Genomic DNA, 22,503 nt, shown 5'->3' with positions numbered 1-22,503 from the left:
GATCCCCCTGCATTCTTCAAAATTCCAGTGAGTATGGTCCCAAAGCTGTCAAATGCTTCTCATATGTTAACCCTTTCATTCCTGGAATCATCCTTGTGAAGCTCCTCTGGACTTTCAAATGATAACACATCTGTACCCCTTGACAGTAACACATTTGCACCCCTTGACAATAAGTATTCCTGTTTGAGTACTGTTGGGGGGACGGCCTACCTGGGGGAAGTGACAGTGGCTGTGTCTCTGACACAGAGTCTGGCCCTGTGGCTCAGAAGGGTAGGGAAGGGAAAGGATGGCAGTAGTGAAAGGGGACTCTATAGTTAGGGGGTCAGACAGGCGATTCTGTGGATGCAAGAAAGAAACTTGGATGGTAGTTTGCCTCCCAGGTACCAGGGTCCAGGACGTTTCGGATCACGTCCAAGATATCCTGCGGTGGGAGGGAGAACAGCCAGAGGTTGTGGTACATATTGGTACCAATGACATAGGTAGGAAAAGGGAAGAGGTCCTGAAAAAAAGACTACAGGGAGTTAGGAAAGATGTTGAGAAGCAGGACCACAAAGGTAGTAATCTTGGGATTAATGCCTGTGCCACGTGACAGTGAGTATAGGAATAGGATGAGGTGGAGGATAAATGCATGTCTGAAGGATTGGAGCATGGGGCAGAGTTTCAGATTTCTGGATCACTGGGACCTCTTTTGGGGCAGGTGTGACCTGTACAAAAAGGACGAGTTGCACTTGAATCCCAGGGAGACTAATATCCTGGCGGGGAGGTTTGCTAAGGCTACTAGGGAGAGTTTAAACTAGAATTGTTGGGGGGTAGGAACCGAACTGAAGAGACTGGGGAAGAGGGAGTTGGCTCACAAATAGGGAAAGCTTGTAGACAGTGTGAGAGGGAGGATAGGCAGGTGATAGAGAAGGGACGCGCTCAGACCGAAGGTTTGAGATGTGTCTATTTTAACGCAAGGAGCGTTGTGAACAAAGTGAATGAGATTAGAGCGTGGATCAGTACTTGAAGATATGATGTGGTGGCCATTACAGAGACTTGGATGGCTCAGGGACAGGAATGGTTACTTCAAGTGCTGGGTTTTAGATGTTTCAGAAAGGACGGGGAGGGAGGCAAAAGAGGTGTGGCGTGGCAATGTTGATCAGAGATAGCGTCACGGCTGCAGAAAAGGTGGTCGCCATGGAGGGATTGTCTACGGAGTCTCTGGGTGGAGGTTAGGAACAGGAAGGGGTCAATAACTTTACTGGATGCTTTTTATAGGCTGCCCAATAGTAACAGGGATATCGAGGAGCAGATAAGGAAACATATCCTGGAAAGGTGTAATAATAACAGAGTTGTCGTGATGGGAGATATCAATTGGCATCTTCCGAGAGAGAGGGGTTTAGATGAGGTGGAGTTTGTTAGGTGTGTTCAAGAAGGTTTCTTGACACTATATATAGATAAGCCTACAAGAGGAGAGGCTGTACTTGATCTGGTATTGGGAAATGAGCCTGGTCAGGTGTCAGATCTCTCAGTGGGAGAGCATTTTGGAGATAGTGATCATAATTCTGTCTCCTTTACAATAGCATTGGAGAGAGATAGGAACAGATAATTTAGAAAAGCATTTAATTGGAGTAAGGGGAATTATGAGGTTATCAGGCAGAAAATTGGAGGGTTAACTTGGAAACAGATGTTATCAAGGAAAAGTATGGAAGAAATGTGACAAATATTCAGGGAATATTTGTGTGGAGCTCTGTATAGGTATGTTGCAATGAGACAGGGAAGTTATGGTAGGGTACAGGAACCGTGGTGTACAATGGCTGTAATAAATCAGGTCATGAAGAAAAGAAAAGTTTACAAAAGGTTCAGAGAGCTAGGTAATGTTAGAGATCTAGAAGATTATAAGGCCAATAGGAAAGTGCTTAAGAAGGGAATTAGGAGAGCCAGAAGGGGCCATGAGATGGCCTTGGCGGGCAGGGTTAAGGAAGATCCCAAGGCATTCTACAAGTATGTGAAGAACAAGAGGATAAGGCGTGAAAGAATAGGACCTACCAAAGTGGGAAAGTGTGTATGGAACCGGAGGAAATAGCAGAGGTACTTAATGAATACTTCACTTCAGTATTCACTATGGAAAAGTATCTTGGTGATTGTAGTGATGACTTTCAGCAAACTGAAAAGCTTGAGCATGTAGGTATTAAGAAAGAGGATGTGCTGGAGTTTTTGGAAAGCATCAAGTTGGATAAGTTGCCGGGACTGGATGAGATGTACCCCAGGCTACTGTGGAAGGTGAGGGAGGAGATTGCTGAGCCTCTGGTGATGATCTTTGCATCATCACTGGGGATGGGAGAGGTTCCGGAGGATTGGAGGGTTGCGAATGTTGTTCATTTATTCAAGAAAGGGAGTAGAGATAGCCCAGGAAATTATAGACCAGTGAGTCTTACTTCAGTGGTTGGTAAGTTGATGGAGAAGATCCTGAGAGGCAGGATTTATGAACATTTGGAGAGGTATAATATGTTACATCAAACTTTACAACTCCTCCCTTGGAGGGTCAGACACCCTGAGCCAATAGGCTGGTCCTGGACTTATTTCATAATTTACTGGCATAATTTACATATTACTATTTAACTATTTATGGTTCTATTACTATTTATTATTTATGGTGCAACTATAATGAAAACCAATTTCCCCCAGGATCAATAAAGTATGACTATGACTATATGATTAGGAATAGTCAGCATGGCTTTGTCAAGGGCAGGTCGTGCCTTACGAGCCTGATTGAATTTATTGAGGATGTGACTAAACACATTGATGAAGGAAGAGCAGTAGATGTAGTGTATGTGGATTTCAGCAAGGCATTTGATAAGGTACCCCATGCCAGGCTTATTGAGAAAGTAAGGAGGCATGAGATCCAAGAGGACATTGCTTTGTGGATCCAGAACTGGCTTGCCCACAGAAGGCAAAGAGCGGTTGTAGATGGATCATATTCTGCATGGAGGTCGGTGACCAGTGGTTTGCCTCAGGGATCTGTTCTGGGACCCTTACTCTTCGTGATTTTTATAAATGACCTGGATGAGGAAGTGGAAGGATGGGTTAGTAAGTTTGCGGATGACACAAAGGTTGGAGGTGTTGTAGAATAGTGTGGAGGGCTGTCAGAGGTTACAGCGGAACATTGATAGGATGCAAAACTTGGCTGAGAAGTGGCAGATGGAGTTCAACCCAGATAAGTGTGAGGTGGTAGGACAAATATGATGGCAGAATGGTAAGACTCTTGGCAGTGTGGAGGATCAGAGGGATCTTGGGGTCCGAGTCCATAGGACACTCAAAGCAGCTGCGCAGGTTGGCATTGTGGTTAAGAAGGCATACGGTGTATTGGCCTTCATCAATCGTGTAATTGAATTCAGGAGCTGAGAGGTAATGTTGCAGCTATATAGGACCCTGGTCATACCCCACTTGGGGTACTGTGCTTATTTCTGGTCACCTCACTACAGGAAGGATGTGGAAGCCATAGAAAGGGTGCAGAGGAGATTTACAAGGATGTTGCCTGGATTGGGGAGCATGCCTTATGAGATTAGGTTGAGTGAACTTGGCCTTTTCTCCTTGGAGTGACGGAGGATGAGAGGTGACCTGATAGAGGTGTATAAGATGATAAGAGGCATTGATCGTGTGGATAGTCAGAGGCTTTTTCCCAGGGCTGAAGTGGTTGCCGCAAGAGGACACAGTTTTTAAGGTGCTGGGGAGTAGGTACAGAGGAGATGTCAGGGGCAAGTTTTTTACTCAGAGAGTGGTGAGTGCGTGGAATGGGCTGGCGGCAACGGTGGTGGAGGCGGATACGATAGGGTCTTTTAAGAGACATTTAGATAGGTACATGGAGCTTTGTAAAATAGAAGACTAGGTAAGCTTCAGTAATTTCTAAGGTAGAGACATGTTTGGCACAACTTTATGGGCCAAAGGGCCTGTGTTGTGCTGTAGGTTTTCTATGTTTCTATGTTTCTACATCATTTCTGAGATATGGAGCCCAAAATGGTTGACAATACTCCAAGTGCAGCTGACTAGTATCTTATAAAGGCTCAGCATTATCTCCTTGCTTTGATATTCTAGTCCCCTTGAAATAAATGCCAACATTGCATTTCCCTTTACCACAGACTCAACCTGTAAAGTTACCTTTTGGGAGTATTGCACGAGGACTCCTAAGTCCCTTGCAGCTGTGATGTTTGAACTCTCTCCCCATTTAGATAATAGTCCACACTATTGTTCCTTTTACCAGAATACATTATTATACATTTCCCAACACTGTATTCTATCTGCCACTCTTTTGCCCATTCTTTCAATTTGGCTAAGTCCTGCTGCAATCGTATTGCTTCCTCAGCCCTACCAACCCCTCCACCTATCTTTGGGTCATCTGCATACTTTGCCACAAAGCTATCAATTCCATTGACAAACAATTTGAAAAGCAGCAATCTCAATACTGACCCCTGAGGAACACCAATAGTCACTGGCAGCCAACCAGAAAAATCCCCCTTTATTCCCACTCACTGTCTCCTGCCTGTCAGCCATTCCGCTGTCCATGCCAGTACATTTCCTGTGACACCATAGGACCTTATCTTGTTAAGCAGCCTCATATGTGGCACCTTATCAAACCCCTTTTGAAAATCTGAGTAAATGAGAAATATTGCCTCTCATTTGTCCACCCTGCTTGTTACTTTCTCGAAGAACTCTAACAAATTTGTCATGCAAGATTTCCCTTTACAGAAACCATGCTAACTTTGACTTATTTTATCATTAGTCTCCAAGTACTCTGAAACTCAAACTTAATATTAGACTCCAACACTTTTCCAACCACTGAGGTTAGACTAACTGGCCTATAATTTCCTTTCTTTTGCTTTCTTCCCTTCTTAAAGAGTGAAGTGACATTTGCAATCTTCCAGTCCTCCGGGACCACGTCAGAATCAAGTGATTCATGAAAGATCATGACCAATGCATCCGTTATCTCTTCAGCAACCACTCTCAGGACTTTGGGATGTAGTCCATCTGGTCCAGGTAACATCCACATTAAGACCTTTGAGTTTGCCTAGCATCTTTTCCTTTGTAATAGCAATGGCACTCACTCCTTCTCCCTGACACGCATCAACCTCTGGCACCCTGCTAGTGCCTTCCATAGTGAAGACTGATGCAAAGTACCCATTAAGTTCATCTGCCATTTCTTCGTCCCCCATTACTACCTCACCAGCATCATTTTCCAGTGGCCCAGTATCAACTCTCACATCCCTCTTTCTCTTTGTATAACTGAAAAATGTTTGGTATCCTGCTTTATATAATTGGCTAGTCTGCCCTCATATTTCATCTTCCCCTTCTTACAGAATCAGAATCAGGTTTATGATCACCAGCATGTGTCATGAAATTTGTTAACTTAGCAACAGCAGTTCAATACAATACATAATATAGAAGGAAAAAATAGAAAGAAAGAAATAAGAAAATCCATTACAGTTTATGTACAAACATTGAATTGATTAAAATTATGCAAAATCAGAAATAATATATATTAAAAAAGTGAGGTAGTGTTCAAGGTTTCAATGTCCATTTAGGAATTGGATGGCAGAGGGGAAGAAGCTGTTCCTGAATCGCTGAGTGTGTGCCTTCAGACTTCTGTACCTCCTACCTGATGGTAACAGTGAGAAAATGGCATGCCCTGGGTGCTGGGGGTCCTTAATAATGGATGCTGCCTTCCTGAGACACCACTCCTTAAAGATGTCCTGGGTACTTTGTAGGCTAGTGCCCAAGATGGAGCCGACTAAACTTACAACCCTTGCAGCTTCTTTTGGTCCTGTGCAGTAGCCCCCCATCCCCCATATCAGACAGTGATGCAGCCTGTCAGAATGCTCTTCACAGTACATCTATAGAAGTTTTTGAGTGCTTTTGTTGACATACCAAATCTCTTCAAACTCCTAATGAAGTACAGCTGTTGTCTTGCCTTCTTTATAACTGCATCGTTATGTTGGGAGCAGGTTCGGTCCTCAGAGATCTTGACACCCAGGAGCTTGAAGCTGCTCACTCTCTCCACTTCTGATCCCTCTGAGGATTGGTATGCTTTTTTTAGTTGCCTTTTGTTGGATCTTAAAAAGCTTCCCAATCATCCACTCACTTTTACTACCTTGTATGCCCTTTCCTTGACTTTCATGCAGTCCTTCCTTTCCCTTGTCTGCCACGGTTGGCTATCCCTGCCATTTGCGATCATCTTCTTCTGTGGGACATAGCTATCTTGCATCTTGTGAACTATTCCCAGAAACTTCAGCCACCTCTGCTCTGCCATCATCCCTTCCAGTAACTCCCTCCAATCTACCTGGGTAAGCTCTTCCCTCATGCCTCTGTAATTCCCTTTATTCCATTGCAATACTGATACATCTGACTTGCGCTTCTCCCTCTCAAATTGCATCATGAATTCAATCATATTACGGTCACTGTTTCCTGATAAGATTAGGGTTATTACACAACACCCAATCTAAGATGGCCTTTCCCCGAGTAGGCTCAAGCACAAGCTGCTCTAAAAAGCCTGTTGTAGTTATTCAACAAATTCCCTCTCTTGTGATCCAACACCAACCTGATTTTCCCAATCCCCTTGCATATTGAAATCACCCATTACAATTGTGTAATTACCCTTATTACGTGCCTTTTCCAGTTCCCTTTGCAACCTCAACCCTACACCTTGGCTGCTATTTGGAGGCCTATATATGATTCCCATAATTTTTTTTACCCTTGCAGTTTCTTAACTCCACCCACAAAGATTTAACATTCTCTACACACAAAATACTCTGCAGATGCTGGGACCAAGGGTGCAGCTATGGGCATTCGCATGGGCCCCAGCTATGCCTGCCTCTTCGTTGGTTATGTGGAACAGTCTATGCTCCAAACCTATACTGGTACTGCTCCCCATCTTTTCCTTCGCTACATTGATGACTACATTGGTGCTGCTTCCTGCACCCATGCTGAGCTTGTCAATTTTCATCGACTTTACTTCAAACTTACACCCAGCCCTCAAGTTCACTTGGTCCATCTCGGCCATTTCTCTCCTCTTTCTCGACCTCTCAGTCTCCATCTCTGGAGACAGACCGTCCACTGACATATTCTATTAGCCCACTGACTCTCATAACTACCTCAACTATACCTCTTCCCACCCTGCCACATGCAAAAGTGCCATTCCCTATTCCCAGTTCCTCTGTCTCTGCTGCATTTGCTCCCAGGATGAGGCTTTCCATTCCAGGACATCTCAAATGCCCTCTTTCTTTAAGGATCGTGTTTCCCTTCTGCCATGATCAATGATGCCCCCACCCGCATCTCCTCCATTTCGCGCACTTCGGCCCTCACCCCATCCTCCCGTCACCACAACAGAGACAGAGTTCCCCTTGTCCTCACCTACCACCCCACCAGCCTCCGGATCCAGCACATTATCCTCTGCAACTTCTGCCACCTTCAACAGGACCCCACCACTAAGCACATCTTTCCCTCTCCACCCCTCTCCGCTTTCCGCAGGGATCGGTCCCTCCGTGACTCCCTGGTCCACACGTCCCTCCCCACAGACCTCCCACCTGGCACTTATCTCTGTAAGCGCAAGTGCTACACCTGTCCCTACTCCTCCTCTCTTGCTACCATTCAGGGCCCCAAACAGTCCTTCCAGGTGAGGCAACACTTCACTTGTGGGTCTGTTGGGGTCACTTATTGCATCTGGTGCTCTCGGTGTGGCCTCCTCTACATCGGTGAAACCCGACGCAGGTTGGGGGACCACTTCATCGAGCACCTCCACTCCGTCTGCCACAACAGACAGGATCTCCCGGTTGCCACCCACTTCAACTCTGCTTCACATTCCCATTCGGGTATGTCCATACATGGCCTCCTCTACTGCCATGATGAGGCCAAACTCAGGTTGGAGGAGCAACACCTCATATGCCACCTGGGATGTCTCCAGCCCCTTGGTATGAACATTGAATTTTCCAGCTTCTGGTAATTCCTTCCCCCTTCCTTCTCCCATCCCAGTTTCACTCTGCCCCTCCCCCAGCTGCCTATCATCTCCCTCATAGTTCCGCCTCCTTCTACTACCCATTGTGTTTTCCCCTATTCTTTCTTCACCTTTCCCGCCTATCCCCTCCCTGCTTCCCCTCCCCCACCCCTTTATCTTTCCCCTTACTGGTTTTTCACCTGGAACCTACTAGCCTTCTTCTTCCCACCCTCCCCCCACCTTCTTTATAAGGCCTCTGCCCCTTCCCTCTGCAGTCCTGACAAAGGTTTCCGGCCCGAAATGTCGACTGATCGTTTCCACGGATGCTGCCCGACCTGCTGAGTTCCTCCAATGTGTTGTGAGTGTTGCTTTAACATTCTCTGGATCCTATGTCACCTCTTTCTAAAGATGTAATTCCATCTCCTACCAATAGAGCCACACCACCACCTATGCCTTCCTGCCTGTCCTTTCGATACAAAGCATATCCTTTGATGTTAAGCTCCCAATTATGGGCTTCTTTCACCCATGACTCAGTGATGTCCACAATGTCATACCGATCAATCTTTATTTGCGCCACGAGTCGTCCACTTTATTCCGAATGCTATGCGCATTTAAGTACAGCACCTTCAGTCCTGCATTCTTTGCCCTTTTGAATTTTGCTTCTGTGGTACAATTTCTTTGCTCTGTCTGCATTTGTACCCAATTATTGGCTTGTCCTTACTTACCCTCATATTACACTCCATACACTTCCATACACTCACAGGGCTCACACAGCTAACGGTACGAGCTAACGGTTTAAAAAGTTCGTCTGTTTGGTGAGGTAAGTGGCTGAGTAGACTTATTTCTCCTGTTTCATTCCTGTAGAATTAGATAGCATGCCTGCAGGGTTAGTGCTTTGTTCAGGGTGTCAGATGTGGGAATCCTGGGAGACCTCCAGCGTCCCTGATGGCCACATCTGTGCCAGGTGCACCGAGATGCAGCTCCTCAGAGACCATGTTAGGGATCTGGAGCTGCAGCTTGATGACCTACTGCTTATTAAGAAAAGTGAAGAGGTGATAGACAGGAGCTACAGGGAGGTAGTCATCCCTAGGCTACAGGGGTCCGAAAACTAGGTGACTGTCAGGAGAGGGAAGGGAAATGCCCGGATAGTGGAAAGCACCCCTGTGGCTGTCCCCCTCAGCAACAAGTATCTTGTTCTGGATGCTGTTGAGGGCGATGACCTGACAGGGGATGCCCACGGTGACTGGGTCTCTGGCACTGAGCCTGGCGCTGTTGTGCAGAAGAGAAGGAGGGAGAAGAGGAATGCAGTAATCATAGGGGATTCCATAGTCAAGGGAACAGACAGGAGATTCTGTGAGCCTGATAGAGATACCCGCATGGTGTGTTGCCTCCCAGGTGCTAGGATATAGGATGTCTCAGATAGGGTCCAGAATATTCTGAAGGGAGAGGGCGAGCAGCCAGTTGTCTTGGTACATGTTGGTACCAATGACATAGATAAGACAAGGGAGGAGGTCCTGAAGAGAGATTTCCGGGAGTTAGGAAGGAAGCTGAAAAGCAGGACCTCCAGGGTAGTAATCGCGGGATTGCTACCTGTGCCACGTGCTAGCGAGGGCAAGAGTAGTAGAATCAGGCAGATGAATGCCTGGCTGAGAGACTGGTGCAGGGGGCAGGGCTTCAGATTCTTGGATCATTGGGATCTCTTCTGAGGGAAGTATGACCTGTTCAAAATGGACAGGTTACACCTGAACCCGAAGGGGACCAATATCCTGGCGGGAAGGTTTAATAGAGCTGTTAGGGAGGGTTTATGCTAATTTGGCAGGGGGATGGGAACTGGAATGATAGAGCAGAGGAAGGGGAAAACAGAAATAAATCTAAGACGGTGAGCAGTAAAGATGTTAGGAAAGACAGGCAGGTGATGGGGCAAACTTGTAGCCATGGGGATGAGTTGCAGTGCAATCAAAGCGAAAAGTACCAAATACTGGCCTTAAGGTGTTATACTTAAATGCACGCAGCATAAGGAAGGAATAAGGTGGATGATCTTGTCGTACAGCTACAGATTGGCAGGTATGATATTGTGGCCATCACTGAGAAGTGGCTAAAGGATGCATGTCTCTGGGAGCTGAACGTCCAAGGATACACGGTGTATCGGAAGGATAGGAAGGTAGGCAGAGGGGGAGGTGTGGCTTTATTGGTAAGAAATGATATCAAATCATTAGAAAGAGGTGACATAGGATCAGAAGGTGCAGAATCTTTATGGGTTGAGCTAAGAAATCGCAAGGGTAAAAGGACCCAGATGGCAGTTATATACAGGCCTCCAAACAGCTGGAGTGATGTGGACTACAAATTACAACTGGAAATAGAAAAGTCTTGTCAGAAGGGCTGTGTTATAATAATTGTAGGGGATTTTAACATGCGAGTGGATTGGGAAAATCAGGTCAGCACTGGATCTCAAGAGAGAGAATTTGTAGAATGTCTGCAAGATGGCTTTTTAGAACAGCTTGTTATTGAGCCCACTAGGGGATTGGCTGTACTGGATTGGGTATTGTGTAATGAACTGGAGGTGATTAGAGAGATTGAGGTGAAGGAACCCCTAGGAGACAGTGATCATAACATGATTTAGTTCACTGTGAAATTTGAAAAAGAGAAGCCGAAATCCGATGTGTCGGCATTTCAGTGGAGTAAAGGAAATTACAGTGGCATGAGAGAGGAACTGGCCAAAGTTGACTGGAAAGGGACACTGGCGGGAAAGACGGCAGAGCAGCAGTGGCTGGAGTTTATGCGAGAAGTGAGGAAGGTGCAAGACAGACAGGAATATTCCAAAAAAGAAGAAATTTTCGAATGGAAAAAGGATGCTACCGTGGCTGACAAGAGAAGTCAAGGCCAAAATTAAAGCAAAGGAGAGGGCATACAAGGAAGCAAAAATTAGTGGGAAGACAGAGGATTGGGAAGTTTTTAAAAGCTTACTAAAGGAAACTAAGAAGGTCATTAAGAGGGAAAAGATGAACTATGAAAGGAAGCTAGCGAATAATATCACAGAGGATGCTAAAAGCTTTTTCAAGTATGTAAGGAGTAAAAGACAGGTGAGAGTAGATATAGGATTGATAGAAAATGATGCTGGAGAAATTGTAATGGGAGATAAGGAGATGGCGGAGGAACTGAACAAGCATTTTGCATCAGTCTTCACTGAGGAAGACATCAGCAGTATACCGGACACTCAAGTGTGGCAGGGAAGAGAAGTGTGCGCAGTCACAGTTACGACAGAGAAAGTACTCAGGAAGCTGAATAGTCTAAAGGTAGATAAATCTCCCGGACCAGATGGAACGCTCTTGTGTTCTGAAGGAAGTAGCTGCGGAGATTGCGGAGGCATTAGCGATGATCTTTCAAAAGTCAATAGATTCTGGCATGGTTCTGGAGGGCTGGAAGATTGCAAATGTCACTTCGCTATTTAAGAAGGGGGCAAGGAAGCAAAAAGGAAATTATAGACTTGTTAACTTGACATTGGTGATTGGGAAGTTGTTGGAATCGATTGTCAAGGATGAGGTTACGGAGTACCTGGAGGCATTTGACAAGATTGGCAGAACTCGGCGTGGTTTCCTTAAAGGAAAATCCTGTCTGACAAAACTATTACAATCTTTTGAGGAAATTACAAGTAGGCTAGACAAGGGAGATGCAGTGGATGTTGTATATTTGGATTTTTAGAAGGCCTTTGACAAGGTGCCACACATGAGGCTGCTTAACAAGATAACAGCCCATAGAATTATGGGAAAGTTACATACGTGCATAGGGAATTGGCTGATTGGCAGGAAACAGAGAGTGGGAATAAAGGGATCATATTCTGGTTGGCTGCCGGTTACCAGTGGTGTTCCACAGGGGTCTGTGTTGGGGCCACTTTTTTTTTTACGTTGTACATCAACAATTTGGATTATGGAATAGCTGGCTTTGTGGCTAAGTTTGCTGATGATACGAAGGTAGGTGGAGAGGCCGGTACTGCTGAGGAAACAGAATCTGCAGAGAGACTTGGATAGATTGAAAGAATGGGCAAAGAAGTGGCAAATGAAATACAATGTTGGAAAGTGTATGGTTATGCACTTTGGCAGAAGAAATAAACAGGCAGACTATTATTTAAATGGGGAGAGAATTCAAAGTTCTGAGATGCAGCGGGACTTGGGAGTCCTCGTGCAGGATACCCTTGAGGTTAACCTCCAGGTTGAGTTGGTGGTGAAGAAGGCGAATGCAATGTTGGCATTCATTTCTAGAGGAATAGAGTATAGGAGTAGGGGTGTGATGTTGAGGCTCTATAAGGCACTGGTAAGACCTCACTTGGAGTACTGTGAGCAGTTTTAGTCTCCTTATTTAAGAAAGGATGTGCTGATGTTGGAGAGGGTACAGAGAAGATTCACTGGAATGATTCCGGGAATGAGAGGGTTAACATATAGGGAACGTCTGCCCACTCTTGGACTGTATTCCTTGGAGTTTAGGAGAATGAGGGGGGACCTCATAGAAACATTTCGAATGTTGAAAGGCATGGACAAAGTGGATGTGGCAAAGTTGTTTCCCATGATGGGGGAGTCCAGTACGAGAGGACATGACTTAAGGATTGAAGGGCACCCATTCAGAACAGAGATGCAAAGAAATTTTTTTAGCCAGAGGGTGGTGAATCTATGGAATTTGTTGCCATGGGTGGCAGTGGAGGCCAAGTCATTGGGTGTATTTAAGATAGAGATTGATAGGTATCTGAGTAGCCAGGGCATCTAAGGTTATGGTGAGAAGGTAGGGGAGTGGGACTAAATGGGAGAATGGATCAGCTCATGATAAAATGTCGGAGCAGACTCGATTGGCCGAATGGCCGACTTCTGCTCCTTTGTCTTATGGTCTTATTACACCTGTCATCTACTTGTAATATCCCAGATTTAATTCTCAGCCTGTTGGATTTCAGCCTTGACAGGATCATTACTGTTATTACTGGATTCAGCCACCCCTAAAATGACAGCTGTGTGTGCCAGTCAGCAAAGAATAGATTTGAATAGTTCAAGAATCTGCTTAAAATCCTTCTCAAGTTACACTATGTAGAGGGGGAACTAAGATAATATTTCATCAAAATGAAATGTTTACTGGCTCTTTCTCCAAAGGTATTGCTTGATCTGCTAGCAAGGTACACACAGGATTTTGTCTTATTATTGTCAGTAATGCAATTTGGAGAAAACAACTTTTCCTTTTGAGAGACTGTGTAAATTAAAAGATGAATTATGGCAATATCAGAACATTTGAAATATAATGGAAAAACTAGTGCACTATTTGAAGCTAATTACCAGCATGAGCACTGATATGACAATTAGAATATTCTATCTTCTTCTTTATTAATCTTTTTATTGATTTAAAAGGAACATAAATACAAACAGGAGGAGATTTATCTCAAATATATATATCAATAACAATACAAGCAGAGATTGAAATAGACATTATCAAAATGATACATAGTGTTAAGCTAGTATATAATAATCATAAAAAAGAAAACAGCAATTCTCCTCTTATCAGTTCATGAAGAGGAAGGAAAAACTTTGAATTTTAAATGAAAAAAAACCCCCACTACACTATACAAAAAAAAGGGACTGGGCAGTCTTTTCTGAGGATATGACCAAATAAAAAGAAAGACGTTCTGATCAAATCTGAAACTTCGAAAGAAAAAAAATTGGATGAGTAATAAGTCAAATTAAATGAAAATATTGAATAAAAAGTTGCCAGATTTGCTCAAATTTAAAGGATGTGTCAAATGTCCAACTTCTTATTTTCTCTAAACTTATACAGGACATAATGGAGGAAAACCAATAAAAGACAGTAGGTGGATTAGAATCCTTCCACTTCAGTAAATTGGCTCTCCTAGCCAATAAAAATTGAAAAGGTTATCATACATTGAGGCGAAACAGGAATATTTCCTGGTTTCTACTTTATTACTTTATTGTCGCCAAACAATTGATACTAGAGCATACAATCATCACAGCGATATTTGATTCTGCGCTTCGCACCCCCTGGAGTACAAATCGATAGTAAATATAATCAAAATTTAAATTATAAATCATAAATAGAAAATAGAAAAGGGAAAGTAAGGTACTGCAAAAAAACTGAGAGGCAGGTCCGGATATTTGGAGGGTACGGCTCAGGTCCGTGTCAGGATCCGTTCAGCAGTCTTATTACAGTTGGAAAGAAGCTGTTCCCAAATCCCAAATATTGCCGTAAGTAAATTAGGTTGTAGATCCAGATCCAAGACTTTTGATACATTTTTAAAAACATCTCTCCAAAAATTGTCTAGCTTTATACAAGACCAAAACATATGAGTTAAAGTGGCCAAGAATATTCTAAAGTAAGGGTTAGTTGTTTATTATTGATTAAGATGTTTCGGTGATAAGTATTTGTAATGAATTATGTTTGTAGATTTTCCTTTTGTACAACTGGGGAATGTAACTTACAACACAAACAAAATACTAGAGGAACTCAGCAGGGCAGGCAGCATCTATGTAAAAGACTATAGTTGATGTTTCAGGCTGAGACCTCTGTCGCCTCTGTCTCTGAGTCTATTTCTTTGGCAAGGGCTCTCCACCCTGCACCAATGCCCCTTCTCCATTGTCAACCCTTCTCCTCCTCCTGGACATTCTACCCTGGTCTTCTGCCTGCTCTGGACCTTTTCATTGCCAACTGTTGATGAGAAATCAACCATCTAGAATTCAACACTGCTCTCTCCAATTCCAACCTCACTCCTTCTGAATGCTCTGCTCTCCACTTCCTCCGCACCAATCCTAACCTCACCATCAAACCTGCAGATAAGGGAAGTGCTGTAGTAGTCTGGTGTACTGATCTCTACCTTATTGAGGCCCAGCACCAACACTCAGACACGCCCTCTTACTTACCCCTCAAACTGGACCCCACTAAAGAACACCAGGCCATTGTCTCCCACACCATTATTAACCTTATTGACTCTGGGGATCTCCCATCCACTGCCATTGACCTCATAGTTCCCACATCTCGCACCTGCCATTTCTACCTCCCACCCAAACTCCACAAACCCGTTTGTCCAGGTAGATCCGTTGTCTCAGCTTGTTCCTGCCCCACTGAACTCATATCTGAATACCTCAACTCTGTTTTATCCTCCCTGGTTCGGTACCTTCCTACCTACATCCATGACACTTCACGCGCTCTGGAACCTTTCAATGATTTCAGGTTCCCTGGCCCCCATCACCTTATTTTTACTAAGGATGTCCAGTCCCTCTACACCTCCATCCCCCACCAGGAAGACCTTAAACCTAGCCATTTCTTTCTGGACACCAGACACTATCAGTTCCCCTCCACCACCACTCTACTCCTCCTAGCAGAACTTGTCCTCACCCTAAATAATTTCTCCTTTGGCTCCTCCCACTTCCTTCAAACAATAGGTGTAGCCATCGGCACTCACTTGCGTCCCAGCTATGCCTGCCTGCTTGTCAGCTACATGGAACAGTCTATATTCCAAGCCTCCACTGGTGACCATCTCGCACCTTTCCTATGCTACATTGATGACTGCATTGGTGCTGCTTCCGGCACCCGTGCTGAACTCGTCATCTTCATCCACTTTGCCTCTGACTTCAACCCTGCCCTCAAATTTACCTGGTCCATTTCTGTCACCTTCCTCCCCTTTCCTGATCTCACTGTCTCCATCTCTGGAGTCAGCTTATCTACTGATGTCTATTACAAACCCACAGACTCTCACAGCTACCTGGACTATACCTCCTCCCACCTTGTTACTTGTAAAAATAGCACCCCCTTCTCTCAATTCCTCTGCCTTTGCCACATCTACTCTCAGGATGAGGCTTTTCATTCTGGAACAAAGGATTTGTCCTCCTTCTTCAAAGAAAGGAGCTTCACTTCCTCCACCATCACTGCTGCCCTCAGCTGCATCTCTTCCATTTCATATGTCTGCACTCACTCCATCCTCCCGCCACCCTACCAGGGATAGGATTCCGCTTGTTTTCACCTACCACCTGACCAGCCTCTGTATCCAGCACATAATTCTCCGCAACTTGTGCCATCTCCAACAGGATCCCACCACCACGCACATCTTTCTCCGCCCCCCCGCCCCGACTTTCTGCTTTCCAGAGGGATTGCTCCCTATGCGACTCCCTTGTCCATTTGTCCCTCCCCACTGATCTCCCTCCTGGCATTTACCATCGCAAATGGAACAAAAGCTTCACCTGCCCCTACACTTCCTCCCTCACTACCATTCAGGACCCCAAAACAGCCCTTCCAGGTGAGGCGACACTTCATCTTTGAGTCGGTTGGGGTTATATACTGTGTCTGATGCTCCTGATGTGGCTCCTGTATATCAGTGAAATCCAATGTGGATTTGGAGACGGTTTGCAGAGCACCTACACTCCGTCTGCCTGAAAAAGCGGGATCTCCCAGTGGCCACACATTTTAATTCCACTTCCCATTCCCATTCGGATATGCCTATCGTTGCAACCTCCACTGTCATGATGAGGCTACACTTGGGTTGGGGGAACAACACCTTATATTCTGTCTGGGTAGCCTCCAACTTGATGGCATGAGCATCGATTTCTTGACCTTCTGCTAATGCCCCCCTCACCCCCCAACACCATTCCCCATCCCTTTTCCCTCTTTCACCTTATCTCCTTGCCTGCCTATCGCCTCCTGGTGCTCCTCCCCCTTTCTTTCTTTCTTTCTTTCATGGCCTTCTGTCCTCTTCTATCAGACTCCCCCTTCTCCAGCTCTGTATCTCTTTCACCAATAAACTTCCCAGCTCTTTACTTCATCCACCACCCCCGCTGCAGATTTCACCGATCACCTTGTTTCTCTCTCCCTTCCTCCCACCTGTTCATTCTCTACCTCAGCTTTTTTTCTCAAGTTCTGCTGAAGGGTCTTGGCCCGAAACATTGCCTGTACTCTTTTCCATAGATGCTGCCTGCCCTGCTGAGTTCCTCCAGCATTTTGTGTGTGTTGATCGGATTTCCAGCATCTGAAGATTTTCTCATTTTTGTAATTTAACTTGCAAATTCTATTTTTAGTGGTAACCCTAAAATGACTGGATTGTTGTAAAACCATATTTATTTTAAGTTGTTGAAAGGATGTTGATGGTAATACTGGCATTTGTCATCCCCATTTTCCCCTGACAAAGGAGTTGTTAAGGGTTAACTTCATTAATGAGTGTAGAATCAGACATACTGCAGTTGGACAATGACACAGAGGTTAGGACTATGCTGCCAGTGTGATGTTCTCCCTTGATTGTGTGCACATTTTTCCACATTCCAAAGACTTGTAGGTTGGTAGATTATATTGTTGCTGTAAATTTCCCTGAGTGTAAATAGGTGGTAGAATTGGTACTGAGCCAATGGGAAAAAGGTTGCAGGGAAAATTAGATAGAATTGTTTGCTTTGTGAACTTGCCTAGGCTTGATGGGCCAAACAGCCTCCTATGATGTAATGAAATAGGTGATCCTGTTGATTTCAAACATTACTAACCTGAAATAAATATAGTTTTACAACAATCCAGTCATTTTAAGGTTACCACTGAAAATCGAATTTACGTTAAAGTCCCAGCACAATAAGGAAAAGCTACAAAACAAAATTCATTACAAGTACTTATCACTGAAATATCTTGATCAATAAGAAACAAAAGACATTCAAGGACTGAAGAGAGTACAAACAAAGGATAAGAGGTAAAGGCCTCAGAATAGGGTTATGTGTTTTGAAACTGTGTACTGAGGAACTTCCAGCCAGAGAAGTGTCATGCTTATCAGATAGTTAGGGATCAAATATAAAAAAATAAACTATTTGACTAAGAATTCTTTTGAACCTTTTGGTAGGAATATTGCATTGGATTTTAATTGAAACTGCAAAGGTCGTATGTGTAAACTCAATATGACTGATCAGTTTAATAACAGATATCAGAAATTTCTGTACACAAAATATTTAACGTGGAGAATTAGTTTCTAGATAGAAAAGAAATATCTGTTAACAGTTTTCCTTTATACTAACAAGAACATGTGAAGGTTGTTCAGTCTATTTAATGCAAACGTTCAAGAACATCAGAATCCAGCAAAGCAGCCCAGTTGTCTTTTTTTCTGAGGGATATCACAACGGTATCCCCTCTTTCTGGATACCACAGTGGAAGGGAGGCAAGCATTGCCACTTTACTGCACTAGTTAGAATTAAATTGGCTGAAAAGTCTTCTGCATTTATAATTGTTAATATGAATCAAAAGCATTATGACCTTGAACAAACAAAATGAGTGTATGGTATGATACAGAGATTAAATGCTAAGTAACAAAAGGAGATGAAAAAAAACCTGAAATCTAAGAAGCAGCTGATTACTTCTCACAAGGTAGTGGAAAGAGAGCTTACACTGATATCATTTAAAATGTGTTGAGTCACTAAAGGAATTCTTAGTATTTCTGGTTAAACTATCCTGTCAATAAAATAAAACCAAGTCAATGCCTTAACTTTTTAAAACTTTAACTTTAGCTCATGTTTTAAGGCACTTTCAACAACTGGAAAGAGAAGCAGAGGAGTCAGCAGTATATGTTTTGTGCCAAGAGGAACCAATACTTAAAGATTAGTCAGGAAACTGATTAAGGAACAAGATCAGTATAACAGTGGAAAAGAAACTAGTTGTTTGCTTTTTTTCTTCATATTATTTTTTTCTGTTTAAACTGTTTTGCTGATTATAATCTCTTACCATCTCATCACCAGTGCTGAATGACAGCAGTAAAGTTAAAAGTAGGATCTTCATTTCTTCTGTTTCTCTTAAAACTTACTTGTTTGGTAGATATCTACAATGGAAGAGATAAAGGACTTACACCCAGTTGCACCATGGTAGTAGTTTATTAAACTTTTATTACATTTGATATAGCTATTCAACTGCATGTTTAAACAAAGCAGATAAAAGAATAAAGGCTGTAGTATTGGTACAATGCAGGTCAGTAAACATTTACCAGGGCAGCTTTAAATTTTCCAACATCTGGAACATGGCAGGAAATTGATGTTATGTAAACCAGTACAGTATTAATGATTTGAAAGGTTCAGGAGATACAATTTTTTGAAGATTATTTTTAATTAACATTGTGTCTTGGGAAACTATTGTAAAATGGCATCTTTATGCAAAGTAAAAATATTCCTAAACAACAGAGCCATGCAAAAATTGACTGTTTGCTATAAAGGATTACTGTTAATTCTGCACATTGATTTATGCATAATTAAGTATCTTGTGAGATTCTGGTAATTTTCATTTCTATTTGGCATTTCAATTGTAAATGGAATGTGGCGCGTGTCCAAGTGGTTAAGGCATCAGTTTTCTGATCTGAAGGTTGCTAGTTTGAGCCTCAGCTGAGGCAGCATGTTGTGTCCTTGAGCAAGGCACTTAACCACACATTGCTCTGTGTCAACACTGGTGCCAAGCTGTATGGGTCCTAGTGCCCTTTCCTTGGACAACATTGGTGGTGTGGAGAGGGGAGACTTGCAGCATAGACAACTGCTGGTCTTCCAAACAACCTTGCCTAGGCCTCAGCCATCATCGAAAATCGATAGACAGCCAAAGAAGAGAAGAGGTTGTAAATGAAATAACCAGGTAGAACTGGGCTGTTTTCGTAAGTAATATAGAAAGGAAACCAAATGCTATTATTTTACAGTTTTTAATTGTGCTTGAATATGATTAGTCCCAGAGAGCTACTGATTTTTACCTTAATATGCAACAGTGCTTCCAAGGCACCACTCTAAGGGGCCCAGACTTAGAAAATGTACATGCAAAGCAGAAAGTCAACTCAAAAATATTCATGCATAAATAGTGATATAAATATGACTAAATATATTCCAGTATTTCATTAAACTTTCTTCTTTACTCAAGACATTTTTATTCCTCTAATATGCAGTATATTGAGTTGACATTGTGACTCGCCATTAAAGTCAAAGTCTTCAAATAAGATCTTTCCAATAAAACATTCTCTCAAGCAAGTCATGAGTGAGAAAATTGAACATTCTTCATTTTAAATAGCTGTTCATTTGTCATGTTAAAATCTAGTAAAGATTGTGGTAATCTCTACTTTCTTGTTCAAATAGAATTGAAATATTGAGAATAAAGATTTGCATTTAAAAAGATCTTTTCTAAAACTCAAGACAAAGCAATTTACCAGAACAAGTTATATAAAACCTTCCAGGAAGCAAAATGACAACTCACCACAGTATTATCAAAGAGAGTTAAAACCACCCACAGGAAAAATTAGTACATCAGTATTCACCAGTGAGAGGGACCTTGATGTATGTGAGGATAGTGTAAAACACACTGATATGCTGGAACAGGGTGGTATTCAGAAAGGATGTGCTGGAACTTTTGAAAAAACATTCAGATAGATAAGCCCCTGGGGCCGGACAGGATATACCCTGGGTTACTACAGGAAGCAAGGGAGAGATTACTGCACCTAGGTGTCCTTACTGGCCACAGGAGTAGTACCAGATGCTTGGAAGGTGGCAAATATTCAGGGATAGTCATGGCTTTGTGAGAGGCAGATCATTTCACACGAGGCGGATTGAATTCTTTGAGGATATGACAAAACAAATTGATGAACATAGAGCAGTGGATGTAGTGTATGTGGATTGTAGTAAGGCATCTGATGAGGTTCCCATTGTAGACTCATTCAGAAAGTAAGGAGGCATGGGATTAAGGTGCATGAGGGGCATAGTTTTAAGGTGCTTGGAAGTAGATACAGAGGGTATGTCGGGTAAGTTTTTTACGCAAAGAGTGTTGGGTGCATGGAATGCACTGCTGGCGATGGTGGTAGAGGCGGATACAATAGGGTCTTTTAAGAGACTTAGCTGGGTACGTGGAGCTTAGAAAAATAGATGGCTGTGCAGTAGGGAAATTCTAGGCAGTTTCAAGAGTATGTTGCATGGTTGACACAACATGTGGGCCGAAGGGCCTGTAATGTGCTGTAGATTTCTATGTTCAATGTTCTGTTCAAGGATACAGGGCTGTGTGGTTTAAGAATTGGTTTTTCCACAGAAGATAGAGCATAGTAATAGATGGATAATATTTTGACTGGAGATTGGTGACCAGTGTTCCACAGTGATCTGTTCTGGGACCCCTGTTCTTTGGAATTTTTATACAAGACTTGGATGAGGAAGTGGAAAAGAGGGGCAATAAGTTTACAGATGACATGAAGGTTGGTGATGTTGTGGATAGTGTAAAAGGTTGTCGTAGGTTACAAAGGGATATATTGTTGGATGCAGAGCTTGTCTGAGAAGTGGCAAATAAATTTCATTCTGGAAAAGTGTGAGGTGATTCATTTTCGAATGTTAAATTTGAAAGCAGAATACATGGTTAGTGACAGGAAAAATGTTTAAATTTTTCAATCTTTAAAGATTTTAACATGTCAATGACCAGCTATCTAAAATGAAGAATGTTCAATTTTCTCACACATGCCTTGCATGAAAGAATGTTTTATAGGAAAGATTTTATTTGAATACTTTTACTTTAATGGAGATTCACAATGTAGTAGTGTGGGGGAACAGAGGGATGTTGTGCTCCACATCTATAGATCCTTACAGTTGCCATGCAATCTGTTTGCATGGTTAAGATGGTACACAATAAGGCTGTGTACTCAGCCTCCTGCTGTACTCACTGTACACCCATGATTGTGTAGCCAAGTTTCCATCAAACTCAATATATAAGTTTGCTGATGACACAACAATTGTAGGCCATATCTCGGGTAATGATGAGTTTGAGTACAGAAAGGAAATTAAGAACCTGGTGGCATGGTGCGAAGACAATAACCTATCCCTCAACGTCAGCAAGACGAAGGAATTGGTTGTTGACTTCAGAAGGAGTAGCGGACCACACAACCCAAATTACGTCGGTGGTGTGCAAGTGGAACAGGTCAAAAGCTTTTAAGTTCCTCAGGGTCAATGTCACAAATGATCTGACTTGGTCCAACCAAGCAGAGTTCACTGCCAGCGCCTTTACTTCCTGAGAAAATTAAAGAAATTTGGCCTGTCCCCTAAAACCCTCACTAATTTTTATAGATGAACCGTAGAAAGCATTCTTCTAGGGTGCATCACAACCTGGTATGGAAGTTGTCCTGTCCAAGACCGAAAGAAGCTGCAGAAGATCGTGAACATGGCGCAGCAAGTCACACAAACCAATCTTCTGTCTGTGGACACACTTCACACCGCATGCTGTCGGAGCAGTGCTGCCAGGATAATCAAGGACACGACCCACCCAGCCAACAGACTTTTAGTCCCTCTTCCCTCTGGGAGAAGGTTCAGGAGCTTGAAGACTTGTATGGCCAGATTTGGGAACAGCTTCTTTCCAACTGTGATAAGACTGCTGAATGGATCTTGACCCAGATCTGGGCCGTACCCTCCAAATATCCGGACCCGCCTCTCAGTTTTTTTGCACTACCTTACTTCCCATTTTTCTATTTTCTATTTATGATTTATAATTTAAATTTTTAATATTTACTAATTTAACTATTTTTAATATTTATAATATTTAATATTTGTAATCCA

The 22,503-nt window shown here is 43.1% G+C and overlaps 1 protein-coding gene and 1 long non-coding RNA gene across 7 annotated transcripts in view; one reads left to right on the top strand and one right to left on the bottom strand.

Moving 5' to 3' along the window:
- The window catches only part of LOC134358260 (uncharacterized), a 192,943-nt gene that overhangs the window by 107,944 nt on the left and 62,496 nt on the right, over positions 1 to 22,503 (top strand). The window lies entirely within an intron of this gene.
- LOC134358259 (tissue-type plasminogen activator-like) overlaps positions 1 to 22,503 on the bottom strand; it is a 105,334-nt gene that overhangs the window by 61,630 nt on the left and 21,201 nt on the right. For all 6 annotated transcript variants that reach the window (XM_063070275.1, XM_063070272.1, XM_063070276.1 and 3 more), the window contains exon 2: positions 18,683 to 18,776. In XM_063070275.1, coding sequence (XP_062926345.1) covers positions 18,683 to 18,736 — 54 coding nt within the window. In that variant the 5' untranslated portion in view covers positions 18,737 to 18,776. The remainder of the gene's footprint in view (positions 1 to 18,682; positions 18,777 to 22,503) is intronic.

The sequence above is a fragment of the Mobula hypostoma genome, chromosome 18 (assembly GCF_963921235.1).
Source record: "Mobula hypostoma chromosome 18, sMobHyp1.1, whole genome shotgun sequence".
Taxonomy (NCBI): Eukaryota; Metazoa; Chordata; class Chondrichthyes; order Myliobatiformes; family Myliobatidae; genus Mobula; species Mobula hypostoma.
Note: the sequence above shows the minus strand (reverse complement) of the source record. Positions and strands in the feature narration are given on the sequence as shown.